At 43.0% G+C, this 19,981-nt stretch overlaps 1 protein-coding gene across 4 annotated transcripts in view; it reads right to left on the bottom strand.

The window, feature by feature from the left end:
* Positions 1–19,981, bottom strand: part of ADAMTSL1 (ADAMTS like 1) — a 1,156,072-nt gene that overhangs the window by 484,051 nt on the left and 652,040 nt on the right. For 3 of the 4 annotated variants that reach the window (XM_033920609.1, XM_033920600.1, XM_033920618.1), the window contains one exon: positions 2,671–2,798. The exons of the other annotated variant lie outside the window; for it this stretch is intronic. In XM_033920609.1, coding sequence (XP_033776500.1) covers positions 2,671–2,798 — 128 coding nt within the window. The remainder of the gene's footprint in view (positions 1–2,670; positions 2,799–19,981) is intronic. 4 annotated transcript variants of the gene reach the window in all.

Raw genomic sequence — 19,981 nt, 5'->3', positions numbered from 1 at the left:
AACAGCAGTAACTCCCAGAACTCAAAGAGGAGCAAATTTATCCATGAAAAGGCAGCATTTTAAATATTAAAACAGGCCCTAGAGCTCTAATAGATGACCTAGTGAAAAAAGAGAGACTGCCGTGCTACAAATCTCTGCACAGAAACTACAAGCTAACAAAATAGTACATCTTGGTCACAAGAACAAAATATATATATCTAATCTAATCCTTAGGTTTGTATACCGCATGATCTCCACGTTCGTAGAGCTCGACGCGGTTTACAGTAGGAGAAATAGGAAGGAACTACAACAGAGGGTTAGAGGTAGAAGTGTGAAGAAAATTTTATTTTATTTTATTTTTTAATAATTTATATTCCACATATCCTACAATTCTATGTGTATTACAAATTATTCAGGTACTCTATGTGTATTACAAATTATTCAGGTACTCAATTATTCCCTAACTGTCCCAGTGGGCTCCCACTCTATCTAATGTACCTGGGGCAATGAGGATTAACTGACTTGGAGCAGTGTGGAATTCAAACCCACAACCTAAGAACATAAGAATCGCCACTGCTGAGTCAGACCAGTGGTCCATCATGTCCAGCAGTCCGCTCAGGAAGCCAAGGCAATAGCTCTAACCACTGCACTCCAACAAATATGGCACAAGGGATCACATGTCAGTAACAGAGATATGAAAGCAAAAACACAGCATTGGAACGAAAAGAAATTAGACTCTGCTTATACAACAAACACAAGAAATAGAAACTGAATTACAAGTAGTGGTGTAATTAAGGGTGGGCCTGGGTGGGACACCTAGAGGACAGATGCTGGAAAAGCATGGAGGATGAGGATACCATGAGTATGCCTGGCCCCCACAACAGTGCAGTAGCAGCCTCTCCCCCTAGAGGCATTTTCCCCCCACCTGCAGCCTGGCAATACCTTATCCTTGCTCTATCTCAGCACCTTTGCTGGCAGCAGTAGCGATGCACACCCATTGCCTGTGCTGGCTCCATGGGTTTCCCTCTGTTCATCCTGCACTCGCTGACATCACTTCCTGTTTTTTTCTCTGGTGAGACACAGCAGCCTGTGGTACCAGTACAGGCAGTGGATGTGCCTCAGTGCTTCTGCTGTTGGCAAAGGTACTGAGGTAAAGTGGGGAGAGAAACTCAGAGAGAGGAGGAGTTGCTGGGCTACTTGCAGGGGAAGGGGGCAAATGCTGTATCTGGGGGGGGGGGGGGAGGAGAGGGCGAGAAATGCAGGGGAAAGGAGAGGGTAAATTTTGGAAGGCCCACCCAAAATGACAGGTCTGGCTACACTGATTGCAAGATATCAGAGAGATGTATTTCTAAAACCTGTCATATTCATTTTACTATGAAATTCAAAATAAAATACTTTTTTTTTACCTTTGTTATTTGAACAGTTTATGTTTCCATTACTTTGGCCCAGTGTCTCTTTCCTGTGGGTTTTTGTTTTTTTTCTAGTTTCATCTGTATTTGCCGGGACTCATGCCCATCATCTTTCTTCTCTCTGCACCCCTATTTGTCCTGTCCATCTTCCTTTTGTGTTCCTGTCCCTGTCCCCAGAGCTGGCTCAAGGGACTGTGGTGCCCTGAACCAATTTTTCTATTCCCTCCCCTCCCCACAATCTGGTATCTGTGCCCCTAGTCTGCCTCCACCCAATTCCCCACATATAATTCAGTATATCCCCCCTTTCTCAAGTCCTCCTCATCCTTTCCCCACTGCTGAACCAGATGAGGCACTGACTCAGGATGCTGGTCATAAAGGATGCCAAAATCTCAGTCTGGTATCCCTCTAGAAGTCTGAAGGTAGACTGAACTGGGATTTTGGCACCCTCTATCACCATCTCCCTGGCTCAATGCCTCATGATTGAGTTGGCCCTGTCTGTCCCTATCCTACCCCCAAGTTTAGCATCTACCCTCCCGGTGTCCTCATCTTCTCCTTGCTTTAGAACAGGGGTGTCAAAGTCCCTCCTCGAGGGCCGGATTCCAGTCGGGTTTTCTGGATTTCCCCAATGAATATGCATTGAAAGCAGTGCATGCACATAGATCTCATGCATATTCATTGGGGAAATCCTGAAAACCCGACTGGATTCTGGCCCTCGAGGACCGACTTTGACACCTGTGCTTTAGAATAACCTCATTCATGTCTTTACCCCTTGTTCCTGCATTACCCCTCCCCCCCACACACACACTTTGCATTGCTTTTGAGGCATTTTTCTCTCTTGAAAATGAGCATGTTAGGCTCTTAAATCTGGTTGAAAATAGAACACATATTTCAAAGTCTAACATAGGAGCCTAAATGTAAGAGCCCAGCTTTTTCAGACTATCAGGCTTTCTATTTGCAACTGAGTTTATTGGAGTAGACATGAGTTTTCTTTGTGCTTCTCCAAGTGGAAAATGGCAGAAATCATCTGTACAACTAGAGCTTTAAAGAAAAACTGTTCCTTCTACTTCTCAGGGCCCCTAAAAAAAGGAAAGGTCTGTGTGCAGAAGTACCACACTGTTCTATAACACCTGCTTTATAGCGGTGAATTCTTTTGTCAGAACTAGAGAACCCGCCTCTAACACAGCCATCCTGTTAATATGATTTTAATACTCCTTGTACAAAAATCATAGCAAATGTCTAGTCTGATCAATTCCGTAATTAAAAGACTCTCATATGTGCTTACTTGCTGCTAAGACAACGTCTCAATGAATAAGACGCTCCTCCTCCACAAGTGCGCGAACATTCACTCCAGGGACCCCATGCATCCCACAGCGTGTCACGGTCCTCCTCGGACCGGGCTGTTCTGGAACTCTGTAAAAAAGTATATGACTATTAAACTGGTAAAGGAAAACTAAGAAAAGCTGCATTACAGGAATAGTAAATTTTCCTCCACAAGCAAAACCAGGGCTCTGATTCTGTAGAAGCGATACCCTGAACATTAGATTTGAAGAACAGCGGTCAAAATAATCACAAAGCTAAATGAGGTAGTTTAGAAATGTTGAACTCTAATTCACCGTCTTAAGAATTTACTCTGGCAATTTTATTTTTTGCATTGTGATTCCAAACACATAGTGGTCAAATTTCAGAAAGTTTTATATGGCTGCCCTTGGAGGTTAGTAGTTGCATAAATATCAGTATTATAAAAAGTTTTCCTACTGACAGACAGAATTTCTTAGAGTGATTTCTAAAGAGAGGTTTCAATTTAAACATTCAGAGCATGTTTTAAGCACTAACCAGACAATTTTAGCCAAACACCTCTGGTTGTACAAATAGCTGGCTCACATCTAGCTGGAGAAATTTTGTCTGGCTAAATTTAGAAAACTTTACAGATGCAAATCTTATGAGCATTGGCGCATTTATGTTGGCTCATGCTAAAAATCTCTAGTGCAACTTACTGCAAACTGACCCACATATTGGCAAGCAAAAATATATATAACATTTCTTTATAAACTATATCTGAGAGGTGAGGGAAATGTGAACATGTCCCAGCTCTGAAATGTATAACACCTGTATAATATGTAATTGGCTTTATTATAGTATGCATGATACTCATAGTAGGGAAAAGCTCTCTCCAGGTTATCAACTTCAGAAAATAAAATATCTCATGCCTTCTTCATAACAAATATCACCTTCCTTCGCAGAAATACGTAGAAATAAAACAAAACAAAAAATAAGAAGATACCTTGCTACTGGACTAACTTAATACATTCTTGACTAGCTTTGAAAGGCAATACCTTCTTCTTTAGGTCACAAATGAGCAAAAGATGACAATATCATCAAATATAAATAAAACATACAATCAGTCAAATGACAATCTCAAAGGAAAGGTAGGGTTTGGGGAGGGATGAAGAGATACAAGAAGAGGTGGATGGATGATCAGAGAGGGTGAAAGAGCAATATAATTTTATGGCCTCCCGATATTCAAAGCTATTTAACTGGCCAGAAACAACAGCTGACCAGTTACATAGGGGTCCTTTTATCAAGCTGCGGGGTTAGCACGTCGGACATTTCATCATGCGCTAAGCCCCGCGGCCGGCTAAAAAACTAACGCCTGCTCAATGCAGGCGTTAGTGGCTAGTACGGCAGGTGGTCTAACGCGCAGTATTACGCACGTTAAACCCCCTACCGCAGCTTGATAAAAGGACCCCATGGTTTTTCAGCACCTAATGGTGAATATTCAGCACAAGTTAATCAATTATCTCTCCTGAATATTTGTGGTCAGTGCTGAGGTTAACCAGCTATATCAGGGGGTCTCAAAGTCCCTCCTTGAGGGCCGCAATCCAGTCTGGTTTTCAGGATTTCCCCAATGAATATGCATGAGATCTATGTGCATGCACTGCTTTCAATGAATATTCATTGGGGAAATCCTGAAATCCCGACTGGATTGCGGCCCTCAAGGAGGGACTTTGAGATCTCTGAGCTGTATTATGTGAAAACCAACAATATTCAGTGCTGGTTTAGCAGACCAATTGGACCACCTAAATAGTTGTCTTATCTTTTCCCACTGTTAACTGGCCAGCACTGACTTAGCAGGTTAAGGCTCCCTTTTATGAAGCCACGTTAGGGGTTTTTTTTATTGCCGGTCGCAGAGATAAAAGCTCCAGCGCTCACATAATTCCTTTGAGTGTCAGACTTTCATCGGATGGCGCTAAAAAAACCCTAACACATCTTCATAAAAGGGGGGGGGGGAGGGGTAAGTTAACACAGGCCAAAAAAAGTGGCCTGGCACTGAATACCCAGGGTCAGCGCCAACTGAGGCACTTATGCAGACTGCCTCCTGCTCGCTGGTTATTGGCCCCATAGTTTATAATGTGATCTATGTTAAGACCTCTTATATTTGTGTCAAAGTATTTTACCATCTTAACTTCAAAGGTCTTATGTTCTAAGGGTATGCAAAAAGGCGGGGCATGAGCAAGTCACACACTTAGATTTCAACAAAGCCTTTGACACAATTCCTTACAGGAGTAAAACTTGATAGGCTGAAGTTAGGACCCAAAGTGGTGAACTGGATTAGAAACTGGTTGACAGACAAGACGCCATAGGGTGATGGTTAATGGAAATCACTTGAACAAAGGAAAGGTGATTAGGGGAGTGCCTCAAGGACCGGTGCTGGGGCCGATTCGGTTCAATATGTTTGTGAGTGACATTGCCGAAGTGTTAGAAGTTAAGGTTTGCCTTTTTGCGGACATTACTAAAATTTGTAACAGAACTGACACCCCAAAGGGATGGGAAAACATGAAAAAGGATCTGCAAAACTTAGAATGGTTTAATGTTTAGCAACTAAAATTCAATGCAAAGAAGTGCAGAGTGATGCACTTGGGAAATCTAAGGGAACCGTATGTGCTAGGAGGTGAGAGGCTGATATGTACGAATGGGTAAAGGGATCTTGGGGTGATAGTGTCTGAGGATTTGAAGGTAATGAAACAGTGTGTCAAGGCGGTGGCTGTAGCCAGAAAGATGCTAGGTAACCAGCAGAAGAAAAGAGGCATTGATGTCCCTGTAAAAGTCATTGGTGAGGTTCCACTTGGAGTATTGTGTACAGTTTTGGAGGCTGTATTTGGCTAAGGATGTAAAAAGACTTGAAGCTGTCCAGAGGAAGGCAATAAAAATGGTAGTGGGTTTGTGCCAAAAGATGTATGAGAAGAGAGACAGGGGAGATATGATATGGACATTTAAATACTTGAAAAGTATTAATATATAAACAAATCTTTTCTAGAGAAGGGACAATGGTAAAACTAGAGAGCATGAACTGAGGTTGCGAAGTCCTAGACATAGGAGTAATGTTAGGAAATTCTTTTTTAAAAAGAAGGTGGTCGATGACTGGAATGCCCTCCCGAGGGAGTTGGTGGAGATGAAAATGGTGACGATGAACAAAGAGGATCTCTAACAAGAAAATAAATGATATAAATTGAAGAACTAAGGCTAGACTGGGCAGACTTGCATTGTCTGTGTCCCATATATGGTAATTCGGTTTAAGATGGGTTGGGGAAGGCTTTGATGGGAACTCCAGTAATTTGGAAGATGAGGACAGTGCTGGGCAGACTTTTATGGTCTGTATCCCACAAATGATAAGATGGGCTGGATGTGCTGGAGTGAAATTTGACCGCAACTCCATTTCTTGGAACCTAAGGACAGTACTGGGTGAACCTCTATGGTCTACAGCCCAGAAATATCAAAGAAAAAAAAAGGCAATTTAATTTAATCATGCATTTATTATCAAAATAATTTTTATTGAGCTCAGCACCGAGTAAATACAGAAATCACATCCTGATACAGATAAGCCCAAGTTTTCCCCAAACAGTAGAAAGCCCCACCAAACTAACCCCCCCATACCTCCCACCACTCATCCCCCCACCCCCAGTCATCCTCCAAGCCAATAGCAATAATTGAGAAAAGTAAGTTAAATTAAATTATACACAATAAATCATTGAAACCAAAGAAACATGGGTTAACAGTTCAAAAGGCGATTCTGAGCCAGGGGAGTCATGAAGGGCTTAATCATGCATTTATAATGCATATAACTATTGGGCAGACTGGATGGACTGTTCAGGTCTTTACCTGTTGTCATTTACTATGTTACTATTTATACCTGCCTTTTATAAGGGGTTAAGAGACAGCGCCTAAATGTTGGCACAGAAATGCCAAATTATACTCTAGTCCAGGGGTGCCCATACTTTTTGGGCTTGCAAGCTAGTTTTAAAATGACCAAGTCAAAATGATCTACCAACAATAAAATTTTAAAAAATACAAAGCACACTGTACACAGAGAAAATGTTAATTATCATTTATATTCCGCGGGTTTTCAAAGAGGTCAAGGCAGATGACTTTATGCAATGTCACCTCAGTAACAACTATACAAAAAATAGACAAATATATCCCCTCCCTTTATAAACCGCGATAGCGGTTTATTGCGCAGGGAGCTGCGCTGCTCTCAATGCTCATAGGCTCCCTGCACTAAAAAACGCTATTGCAGTTTAGTAAAAGGGGGCCATAATGCAAAATATAGACGGCAGATAAAAATTCTCAAACCGGACACATTTTGATCACTAAATTGAAACTAAAATCATTTTTCCTATCTTTGTTGTCTGGTGATTTCATGAGTTTCTGGTTGCACTTTCTTCTTCTGACTGTGCATCCAATATTTCTTCCCTTCTTTCAGCCTCCTGTATGCTTCCTCTCCTCCAGTCCTCATTCCCTCCCCCAACTTTTTCTTCCTCTCTCCCTGCCCTTCTCCCCTTTCTTTTTCTCCGTCTTTCTTACTGTCTCCCTGCCCCCTTTTCTTTCTGTCTCCCTGCCCCCCTTATTTCTGTATGTCTTCTTTCTCTCTCCATGCCCCCTTTCTGTCTGTCTCCCTGTCTGTCTTTCTGTCTCCCTGCCCTCCCCCAAACCACCGCTGCCGCCATCAGGGAACAGGCCGCCACCATAAAGAGGACACTGAAAAGCCGGGCCCACCAACCTTCCCCACCCAACATCAATTCTGTCGGAGAGGAAGTTCCGGGCCAGCCAGGCAGCATTTGGCTGGCCCAGAACTTCCTCTCTGACGTCAGAATTGACGTCGAGTGAGGAACGTTGGTCGGCCCGGTGCTTCAGCATCCTCTTTACAGGGTCTGGAAGCAGGTAGAACGGAAGGCAACACGAGTCTATCACGGAGCCTGGGATGGGCTCTGCGATCGACTCACATTGCCTTCGAGATCTATTGGTCGATCACGATCGACCTTTTGGGCACCCCTGCTTTAGTCTATAAAAGAACCTTGACACCCAGATGGCCTTATAAAATGCTACCTTAGCACACAGATTTTTGGCGCTTAACTTTTATCAATCTTTATAGAATTGTCCTCATAATGGCTGAATATTGCTGCTTTCTGTATTACATAGTCAAACACCCTTGCTCCATTCTTTGTTCAAGCCCTGAACAATTCAGATAGTGCTAGGATGATTACGAGGGGGGTGCTGAAGAGAATGACGTGGATATGGTTCAATGATCTGAAACAGGGGTGCCCAATAGGTCGATCGCGATCGACCGGTAGATCGCCAAGGCAAAGTGAGTCGATCGCGGAGCCCATCCCGGGCTCCGTGATCGACTCACTTTGTCTTGGTGATCTACCGGGCCGATCAGCCTTACTCTCCCCGACGTCAATTCTGTCATCGGAGAGTAAGTTCAGGCCAGCCAATCGCTGCCTGGCTGGGCCGGAACTTCCTCTCCGATGGCAGAATTGATGTCGGGGAGAGGAATGCTGGTCGGCCCGATGCAGGGAAGCAGGGAGAGCTTGGGGCAGCGGTGGCTTTGGGGCCTGTTACCCGATGGAGGTGGCAGCAGCTTGGAGGCCTGTTCCCTGATGGTGGTAGCAGTGGCTTGGTGGAGGGCAGGGAGAAAGAAAGAAAGGGGGCAGGCAGGGAGACAGAAGGAAAGAAGGGAAACAAAAAAAAGAAAGGGGGCATGAAGAGAGAAAAAAAGAAAGGGAGGCAGGGAGAAAGAAAGGGCAGGGAAAGAGGAAGAAAAAGTTGGGGGAGGGAATGAGTTCTGGAGGAGAGGAAGCATACAGGCTGAAAGAAGGGAAGAAAGATTGGATGCATAGTCAGAAGAAGAAAGTGCAACCAGAGACTCAGGAAATCACCAGACAACAAAGGTAGGAAAAATGATTTTATTTTCAATTTAGTGATCAAAATGTGTCTGAATTTATATCTGCTGTCTATATTTTGCACTATGGCCCCCCTTTCACTAAACTACAATAGCGGTTTTTAACGCAGGGAGCCTATGAACCTCGAGAGCAGAGCTGGGCATTCAGCGCAGCTCCCTGCGCTAAAAACTGCTATTGTGGTTTAGTAAAAAGGGAGGGGGGCATATTTGTCTATTTTTGTATGGTTGTAACTGAGGTGACAGTGCATAGAGCAGGGGTGTCCAATGTCGGTCCTCGAGGGCCGCAATCCAGTCGGGTTTTCAGGATTTCCCCAATGAATATGCATTGAAAGCAGTGCATGCACATAGATCTCATGCATATTCATTGGGGAAATCCTGAAAACCCGACTGGATTGCGGCCCTCGAGGACCGACATTGGACACCCCTGGCATAGAGTCATCTGCTTTGACCTCTTTGAAAAAACCCTGGAATAGTAATGATAAATAATATTTTCTCAGCGTACAGTGTGCTTTGTGTTTTTTTAAATATTTTATTGTTGGTAGATCATTTTGACTTGGTCATTTTAAAAGTAGCTTGCAAGCCCAAAGAGTGTGGGCACCCCTGATCTGAAACAATGTCAAACCATAGAATTTCGTTTTTGCAAATTGGCACTTCACAATATAACACTCTTTTCAGCTAGTGGGAAAATAATGTTCAGAATTTAGGCTGAGAACTTTTCAGCACCCCCTCGTACAGTGAGCTTTCATCAACACTATCTGCATAGTACCACTGAAAATTCATGGAAAAGAAGTTTATAATTTTAGCAGCTGTCCTATGTATATTCAACACAATACAATAAATCAATTTCTAGACTACATAACCAGGTAGTTCAATGTGGTTTACAAAAGATTAGTAATATGCACGGAATGAAAAAGTTAAAGAATTAGCTGCCTATGAATTTTTTGAAAAGATGATTTTTCAACTGCTTTCTAAATTGAAGATAAGAGTAAGATGTTAGGAACAGATTCTTAAAGTCACTATCATGCAATGCACCTTGAAAAGAAAGTTGTCGCTCATGAAAATTTTTGTACTTGCATCCACTAACTCAGGGGTAGGAAATTCCGGTCCTCGAGAGCCGGAGCCAGGTCAGGTTTTCAGGATCTCCACCATGAATATGTATGAGATGGATTTGCATGCATGCATATTTATTGTGGATATCCTGAAAACCTGACCTGGCTCCGGCTCTGGAGGACCGGAATTGCCTACCCCTGCACTAACTGAAGGGAAAACAAATAAAGCGTGAGTTTTTCTTGGATTTTTCTGAGTTGAAAAGACAAATGACTCAGTCAAATATTGTGGAGCTTGACCATCCATCTTACAATGTACAATAGCTGAATGCTGACTCGATAATGTCTGTGACAGCTTCTTCTCTTACTTATCTCATACATATATTTTTTCAGTTCATCATAACCAGCTGATAAAATGGATGCTGGACCTTAAAAGCTCAAACATCGATAAACTGGGTGGTCTATAAGGTTATTCCAGTTTCTGCCGTTTTGTTAATATAACTACTTCTCTAGATATTTTTCAGATAGAATCTTGGAATATTTCATAAGAACATAAGAACATAAGAAATGCCATCTCCGGATCAGACCTTCGGTCCATCAAGTCCGGCGATCCGCACACGCGGAGGCCCTGGCAGGTGTACACCTGTCGTAATTTATAGTCCACCATATCCTTACATGCCTCTCTTAAGGAGATATGCATCTAGTTTGCTCTTGAAGCCTAGGACGGTCGATTCCGCAATAATCTCATCTGGGAGGGCATTCCAGGTGTCAACCACTCTCTGAGTGAAGCAGAACTTCCTGACATTAGTCCTGAACCTGTCCCCCCTTAGCTTCATTTCATGTCCTCTAGTCCGTGTCAAATTGGACAATGTAAATAATCTTCTCTGCTCTATTTTGTCGATTCCTTTCAGTATTTTGAAGGTCTCGATCATATCCCCACGCAGTCTCCTTTTCTCAAGGGAGAACAATCCTAGTGTTATAAGTCTGTCCTCGTATTCCAGTTTCTCCATACCCTTCACCAGTTTTGTTGCTCGTCTCTGCACCCTCTCCAGCAGTTTTATATCCTTCTTTAGGTAGGGAGACCAATGTTGGACGCAGTATTCCAAGTGTGGTCTGACCATTGCCCTATAAAGCGGCATTATAACTTTCTCCGATCTACTCGAGATTCCTTTCTTTATCATGCCCAACATTCTATTTGCCTTCTTTGCCGCTGCCGCGCATTGTGCCGACGGCTTCAGGGTCCTATCTATCATTACACCCAGGTCCTTTTCTTGTTCACTCTTCCCCAGAGTTGCACCTGACATTGTATACTCGTATTCCTTATTCTTATTGCCTAAATGCATTACCTTGCATTTCTCCACATTGAACTTCATCTGCCATTTCTCCGCCCATGTTTCTAACCGACACAAGTCGCTCTGGAGTTTCTCTTTATCCTCCTGCGATCTGATCGCCCGGCATAGTTTTGTATCGTCTGCAAACTTGATGATCTCACTGGATGTTCCTTCCTCCAGGTCATTGATATAAATATTAAAAAGGATCGGCCCAAGTACCGAGCCCTGGGGTACACCACTAGTCACTTTCTCCCAGTCGGAGAACTTCCCATTTATGCCCACTCTCTGCTTTCGGTTTTCCAGCCATTTGCCTATCCATCTTTGTATATCCCCCTCTATGCCATGGTTTTGTAGTTTCCTGAGAAGTCTTTCGTGTGGAACTTTGTCGAACGCTTTCTGGAAGTCCAAGTATATTATGTCCACCGGCTTCCCACTATCAATTTGCTCGTTCACGGTCTCAAAAAATTGGAGTAAATTCGTCAAACATGATTTCCCTTTCCTGAATCCATGTTGACTGGGTTTCATCAAGTCGTGTGCGTCCAAGTGCCGGACCATGCTATCCTTGATCAGTGCTTCAACCATCTTGCCGGGGACAGACGTAAGACTCACAGGTCTATAGTTGCCCGGTTCCCCTCTCGATCCTTTTTTGAAAATTGGGGTGACGTTCGCTATCCTCCAGTCGTCCGGTATCTGTCCAGTTCTGATTGTCAGGTTTGCAAGTTTTTGCAATAACTCTCCGATTTCAACCTTCAATTCCTTTAAGACTCTCGGGTGAATTCCATCCGGTCCAGGGGATTTGTCACTTTTAAGTTTGTCGATCTGATAGTATATCTGGTCTAAGTCCACTTCAACTGTGGTGAGGCTGTCTTCTATTTCTCCTGCAAACACTTTCTCCGCTTCAGGTATTGTTGAGGTGTCCTCCTTCGTAAAGACGGACGCAAAGAAAGAATTTAGTTTGTCTGCGATTTGTTTATCTTCCTTGATGTACCCTTTTCTTCCCTGGTCGTCCAAGGGTCCGACTGCCTCTTTTGCAGGTTTTTTCCCTTTCACGTATCTAAAGAAGGGCTTGAAGTTTTTGGCCTCCTGGGCCAAATAATAGGTGCTAGTCAAAAGAAGCTTGATGATTTTGCTGTATTTATCCTGTTAGAAGAAAACATGCTTTGGCTGGTCTTGATCTGGGGTTTACATTTAGGCTTACCATATTTGCAGAAGCAAAGACCAAAAAAAAAAAAGATTGCTACCTTTGCTAAAGAAGTATTTAATCATAACAAATCTATAAATGGCTCTTAGTTAATGAGCACACAATAAACAGTAGTTAACTTAGCACAGCAGTAGAGAAGAATCTGCTTTTCAAGATCTTCCGGATTCGAGTTTGACTGCGAATGAGTACAAGTGCATTTATCAGAAGAGCGGATATTCCTGAACAACTGTGGCTGGCTTCTGAGATACTTGTATGTGTGAAAGTCTTTGCATGACATATGCTAAAGATTGTGCTGTACAAACAAAATTCCTTTGACAGATTCAACCAGAGAGGAGATTAGCACTCCCATGTGTCCAGACTGACTAATAGGCTAGGGTTGGTTTCCCTCATTATGAGGATAGATATGTTGGTCATAAGAACAAAGAAAAAGAGGATATTTTCCTATAAATTAAAGAATATAGAGGCCATATCTGAAGAAGGCCGAAAGGAGGACATGTTCTTTTAAAAGAGGACATGTGGTAACCCTATTAACATTAGATTGTGAGCTTGCCAGGGAAAAATGCTTGAGTACTACCATTCTGAGCTCCCCTGGGACCTTTATTGCACGAAAAAATGTTTAACTATAAAATGCAAACCCTTATTTTCATAGAACAGTTTTAACAAAGTCACTGGTTTCAATATCTAACAATTATAGGCAATATTTGCATTTAACTACCGTTTGTTCTTCTCACAGATTTAAACAATTGCCTGAAAATACTGTTTGTAATATACATCACTTTGCTTCAACAGTGAATTTAAACAGGAAACATAGGGCTCCTTTTACAAAACCACGCTAGCAGTTTTAATGCAAGCACTGGATTAGCGCGCACTAGCCGGAAATCTACCGCCTGCTCAAAAGGAAGTGGTAGCGGCTAGTGCGTGTGACAATTTAGCGCAGGCTATTCCACGCGTTAAGGCCCTAGCGCGGCTTTGTAAAAGGAGCCCATAATCATCAGATAAGTAAATTTTCTCTGATCTTTCTAATTAAACCTTTACAGTAAAAATTGAAACAATTAGTTATTTTAAGAATTTAATTCTTTCCGTAAATGTTCTGTCTTACAGATGTTTGAGGTGACGTACTGGACTTCAGCTCAGCAGACACAGGTAAGTATTTATAGAACTTTCTTGAATCTTTCTTCTCTTTTCTTGCATTGGGTACCAGCGCTTTTGATTGCAAAATCCAACAAAAACAGCCTACTAGCCTGACTAAAATTAACTCCAAAAAGCAAAACCCTATTCTCTACCAAAGTTTATAATTATTGTTTGTAGCTAAGTACCTGAAAAGAACAGAGAATTCAGAGTGCCCTGAACTAAGGCTCAGATTCACTAAACTCACCGATCGGATCGTTGTTGGCCGATTCTCTTGCCGATTTTTGCCGAGCGACCGATACGCAACTGAGTTTACAGGCAAAGATCTGATCGTACGCACGCCCTACAGCTGTAAGAGCGATCGAAATGCATGCATACAGTACTCTTGTTGGTTCTTGATGCAATGTACGCATGTGCTTGTTCTTCCCGCTTTACTACGTAGTTAGTGGGCGTGGTTTATTTGCGCACGTCATCGGCGGGCGTCAAATGTGTCAGCCGCAAGGTCTTGTTGTCGCGCACGATTATATACAGTATAGCAATCCCATGATACTCTGCGGCTTCTTGGGCCGTGAAGCGCGAAGCAGACAATGCGACCCCATGACGTCATACACGTGACAAGCGAGCCCATAAGAAAGGGGAAGGGGTGGGTGCAGTTTATTAGTGATGGCTCTACTAGTTGGTAATTTTTAAAAAGGAAAGATTTGTGATGGTCGCAGTGTCCCATATTTTTGTGTAGGGCATGTATCGAACAGAAGTTCAACACGTTTTAAACCTGTGCTATTAACACACATGCTTGCAATGCGCATGATACAGAATATAAAACACGAATGAGTTCTTGTGCATATCTAAAGTTATTTTATAGTTTTATAGCTATTTTTAATAGCTGTTTTATGCGGCATTGTAACCTCGATACAGATATTTTAGGGCAGAAGAGTCGGCAAGGATAATGAGCGACTGGTCTTCAGCAGTCGCTCTTTTTTGGATCAGTATTTCATCTTCTTCTTTGTGATCGATCGCTGCCTACTTTTACATGCCATTTTCCCTCATTAGCATGCTCAGATCGGAGATTGGGTAAGTGCTCGGAGAAGCACATCGGACAGCAGTTTTGTGAATCAGGTCGGGGAACACGAACGATCGCAAAATCAGTCAAACTGGTTTAATGACGATCGTTACAGGATCGGTGAGTTTAGTGAATCGGGCCCTAAAACCCTCCCACACAGTTAAAGGAAAAAAAAACCCTCTCAATTTCAAAATTTATACCAAATATCAATATTATTTAAATATCAGTTTAACAAACTTTAGCCAATTTCACTATCACCTTTATTTATTCTATTTTCTATATCATTCTCCCAGGGGAGCTAAGAATGGTTTACATTAATTTATTCAGGTACTTAAGCTTTTTCCCTGTAGGAACAAATTAGACTAAATTACATAGGGCTCCAAAGTTAAAAAGTTTTCAGCCACCGCAAGTTAATAAAATAAATTACTTAGCAAAAACAGCCAAGCAGAATTTAGATTTAATTCCAGTAACTCCTGGAGAAACTGCTGTCACACCATTCTCAGCACCACTGAAAAAATATTTTTTTTGAAAAGGCGAGGGAGGCCCTCCCCCCCCCCCAGCATCGATTGACAACGCAGGCCGGTCTCCCCCCACCCCCACTGACCCTCCTATCTCTCCCTCCCATCGTGAGACAACTGACTGACTAACAAACTTCAGCCTCCAGCAGCATCGCCAGCCGCAGCACTCTAAACAGGCTACTTCACAGCCTTCTCCTGCCAGTGATTCTCTCTGCCGCATCATTGATAATGTCATTAGTGACGGGACAGAGGGAATCATCGGCAGGAGAAGGCAAGTAGCCTGTTTAGAGTGCTGTGGCTGCCGACGATGCTGGAGGGATGTTTGTTGGTTGGTTGTTGGTCGGTCATCTTGCGATGGGAGGGAGAGATAGGAGAGTCGGAGGGGGGGAGGTCCCGGCTCGCGTTGACGATCGATGTGCTGGGGGGGGAGGGAGGAGAGAGACTAAAAAGCAGTTTGCCCCAGGTACTCCATTAACTTCTTTGGGCAGCAACAGTGTTTACATTTCACTGCTGTTGCCAGCTTTAAGCCTTCCTCTCTGCCAGGTCCTGCCTGCTTCCTGGTTCCATGAAGGCAGGACCCGACAGAGAAGAAGGCCCGAAGCCGGCAACAGCAGCAAATTGTGAATGCTGCTGCTGCTGCCCAAAGAAGTTCATGATGCCAGGCCTTGGGTGACAGAAGGAGGAAAAGGAGCAGAGGGGGAAAGAATTGCTGCACCCAACTGGAGGGAGAAAGAGAGGGAGAAGGAATATAAGGAGATGCCAGGGCATGGAGGGAAGAGAGGGAAAGAGGGAGGGAGGAAGAGATTCCAGGGTATGGAGGGACTGCGGAAGGCATGCCAGACCAAGGGAAAAGGAAGGGGGAAAGTAAGGAGGCGATGTCAGAGCATGGAAGGGGAAGGAGAGATGTAAGAAAAGGAAAGGAGAGAGGTGCCAGGGAATCAGGGAAGGAAAGATGTCAGACTGTGGCGTGGGAAGCAAAAAAAAGGAGAAGAGAGAGATGCCAGAGCATAGGGGAGGGGGTGGTGACAGAGAGAGAAAAATGGAGAGGTGGCAGAACTGAAATCAATCATGTACAAAGAAGAGAAGATAGACAGTTTATGGAAGGAGCATAGAAAGAGGGAAGATGCCATATGGAACGGAGAGAGGGCGGACAGTGGATGGAAGGGGCTGATGCTGCATGGACAAGAGAAGACAGATGCTGGCTAGAAAGAAGAGAGTGAAGACAAGATGATTAAAGCAGAAATGACAAAATGAAGAAAAAAGAATTTTGTTGCTTTAAAATAAAATAGAATATAAGAACATAAGAATTGCCACTGCTGGGTCAGACCAGTGGTTCATCGTGCCCAGCTGTCCGCTCCCATGGTGGCCCCCAGGTCAAAGACCAGCGCTCTAACCGAGACAAGCCCTACCTGTGTATGTTCTAGTTCTGCAGGAACTTGTCTAACTTTGTCTTGAATCCCTGGAGGGTGTTTTCCCCTATGACAGCCTCCGGAAGAGCGTTCCAGTTTTCCACCACTCTCTGGGTGAAGAAGAACTTCCTTACGTTTGTACAGAATCTATTCCCTTTTAATTTTAGAGAGTGCCCTCTCGTTCTCCCTACCTTGGAGAGGGTGAACAACCTGTCTTTATCTATTAAGTCTATTCCCTTCATTATCTTGAAGGTTTCAATCATGTCCCCTCTCAGTCTCCTCTTTTCAAGGGAGAAGAGGCCCAGTTTCTCTAATCTCTCACTGTATGACAACTCCTCCAGCCCCTTAACCATTTTAGTCGCTCTTCTCTGGACCCTTTCGAGTAGTACTGTGTCCTTCTTCAAGTACGGGCAACCAGTGCTGGACATAGTATTCCAGGTGAGGGCGTACCATGGCTTGGTACAGCAGCATGATAACCTTCTCCGATCTTTTCGTGATCCCCTTCTTAATCATTCCAAGCATTCTGTTTGCCCTTTTCGCCGCTGCCGCGCATTGCGCGGACGGCTTCATCGACTTGTCAACCAGTACTCCCAAGTCTCTTTCCTGGGGTGTCTCTCCGAGTACTGCACCAGACATCCTGTATTTGTATACAAGATTTTTGCTATCAACATGCATTACTTTACACTTGTCCACGTTAAACTTCATTTGCCATGTCGCAGCCCATTTCTCGAGCATGTTTATGTCCTGTTGCAGGACTTCGCAATCCTCCTGCATCTTTACTACTCTGAATAAGTTCGTATCATCTGCAAATTTAATCGTTATTCCAATTTCCAGGTCATTTATAAATATGTTGAAGAGCACAGGCCTAAGCACCGAACCCTGCGGCACTCCACTGGTGACGCTTTTCCAGTTCAAGTATTGTCCATTTACCCCCACTCTTTGCTTTCTATCTGCCAACCAGTTTTTGATCCGCATGTAAATTTCACCCTCAATCCAATGGCTCGCAATTTTTTGAAGTAGTCGTTCATGCGGGACCTTGTCAAACGCCTTCTGAAAATCCAGATGTACAATGTCGACCGGGTCATCTTTGTCTATCTGCCTGTTAACTCCCTCGAAAAAGTGCAGCAAGTTCGTCAAGCAAGATCTTCCTAGTATTGCAGTTGTATTGATAAAAATGTTATATACAGAAAATAAGGTAAACTTTTTATTGCATTTTAATACATGTTTTACTAACTTTTAGAGCCCCAAACCCCCTTTCTCAAGTCAGGACAGTATAATGTAACAGCAGTTTACTATATTGACCTGAAGAAGGAGGCTATGGCCTCTGAAAGTTAATTGAAAAATGGATTAGTCCAATAAAATGGTATATTCTTATTTTCAAATTTTGTTTTATTTCTATTTGTTCATTTGTAAAGTGGTGATTGTCAGTTTCTTCAAATTTACATCTGCTATATTTATATTTTTCAGAATATTAGTGGGCTATGTGTCATTGTTTCTGTGGTGTTTCACTGTATGCAGTTTGGCTTCTTGGCGCTTCAGTTTAACCTTTATCTACATACAGTGGTACCTCGGTTTACGAGTGCACCGGTTTGCGAGTGTTTTGCAAGACGAGCAAAACATTTGCAAACTTGGTGCCTCGTAAACCGAGCGCGCCTCGATTTGCGAGCGCCCTCCCTGCAAACCGGCACCCTCCCCCCGCAATCCGGCACCCCCCTCCCGCCGCCATCAGGCACCACCCCCCCCCCCCGCAGCGACCTCTGGTCCCCCCAACCCACCCGAACCCTCTTCTTACTTTGATGTAGCCTCCGCACCAGCATGTCCTGTGCTGTGCCGGTGCCCAAAGATCTGCCTCCGGTGCTGGGCCTTGAGCATGTGCGCATGCTCAAGGCCTGAGAGTTCACGTCGAACATCCAACGTGAACTCTCAGGCCTTGAGCATGCGCACATGCTCAAGGCCCAGCACCGGAGGCAGATTTTCGGGCACCGGCACAGCACAGGACATGCTGGTGCCAGTGCGGAAGCTACATCAAAGTAAGAAGAGGGTTCGGGTGGGTTGGGGGGACCTCAGGTCGTGGCGGGGGGTGCCCGATGGCTGCGGGGGGGTGCCGGATCGCGGGGGGGAGGGTGCCGGTTCGCGGGGGGGGGCCTTCGGGGGGAGCAATGCCGATTCTCGTGGGGGGGGAGCAGCGCTGCTGGCCTCGGGGTGGAGGGGGGGGGGGGAGGGGGGAACCTATCAAAGCGAGTTTCCATTATTTCCTATGGGGAAACTCGCTTTGATAAACGAGCATTTTGGATTACGAGCATGCTCCTGGAACGGATTATGCTCGTAATCCAAGGTACCACTGTATTTCTATTTTTAGTTTGTTATTACTTATTCCATACTGGGTGAGGGTGTATCTGTGTTCTGTGTGTATGACATGGTTTTCTGTTAGCGTTGACTAGCCTTGTTTGGCTAAATGCATCGAGCATGGTTCTTGGGAGAACCTTGAATAAACCTGATTTGAATCTCCTTATTTTCTGCTGATCTTTTTTTGTTTCATGTTGGATTTTTTGGTGGACTGCTTGCCTTGTTGTTTCGTTACAAGTTAACATACATGGAGTACAACATACTAGAGGAGGTACAGATTTAGTTGTTTATTATACATATGGGTTACAGTTGGTTGACATAAAGTGAGGCAGTTGAGAGATGTTGTAACTTAGTTATTAATATAGACTTATGCAGTATTTTGGATAGTATTACTGCTTTACAATATATTTGAACACTTTTATATATGTCAAGTTTCAAGTTTATTAAAATATTTGATTTGATCGCAAAATCCAAATCCAATGCGATTTACATTTAGTTAAAAATAAGGTTAAAAAAACAAACATAACAAGACAATTGGAACTATTTTTAACAAAACAAAACATGTGCAAAAGGGAGTAAAAAAAATTAAAGGATTAAATACAATTCGTAAACAAATAAAAAGGGGTAGGTAATAAAATAAGAGGTTGGGAATGTTTCCCACTTAATTTTCGCTTACGAGCACTACTAGTTGATTGTAAAGTATCCTAATATAATAGAATATTAAATGATTCAGTTAATTATGAATTTTTGGAAATCAATTTGGGACCAAATTAATAATTTATTAGATAACCCAGTGGCATTATCCTATGATACTGTGATATTTGGTATGGAAATGAGAGCAAAAAGTCAGATTTCTGCGAATAATAATAAATTACTACTTATAATGACTGGTGTTGCCATTCAGCAAATTACATATAATTGGAAGGATTGGAGGAGATTAAATTACAACTTCTGGTGGAATTCTTTATGCCATATCTATAAAATGGAAAGGTTTATTGCATTACAATGGGGATATTTTAAGAAGTTTCAGGATGTGTGGAAACCATTAACAAAGTATTGTAAAGATTAATTTGAAATTGTTTCCCTTATATTTATCAACTTAAGGTGTAGGGAGGGGGGGATTTTATTATTATATGTTTTATATGATAATGGAATATATGGGTGGGAGGGATGGAAAAGGGGAAGGGATAAGAATTTATGAAATGTATCAATGATTGTTTGTAAGTGATGTATTTATTGTTAATGTGAATTAATATATTTAACACTTAATGTAATTTTGAAAATGAATAAAGAATAAAAATAAAAAATAAAAAAATG

Source organism: Geotrypetes seraphini, chromosome 1 (genome assembly GCF_902459505.1).
Source record: "Geotrypetes seraphini chromosome 1, aGeoSer1.1, whole genome shotgun sequence".
NCBI classification, from domain to species: domain Eukaryota; kingdom Metazoa; phylum Chordata; class Amphibia; order Gymnophiona; family Dermophiidae; genus Geotrypetes; species Geotrypetes seraphini.
The sequence above is the reverse complement of the archived record's forward strand: the minus strand, read 5'-3'. Positions and strand labels throughout refer to the sequence as shown.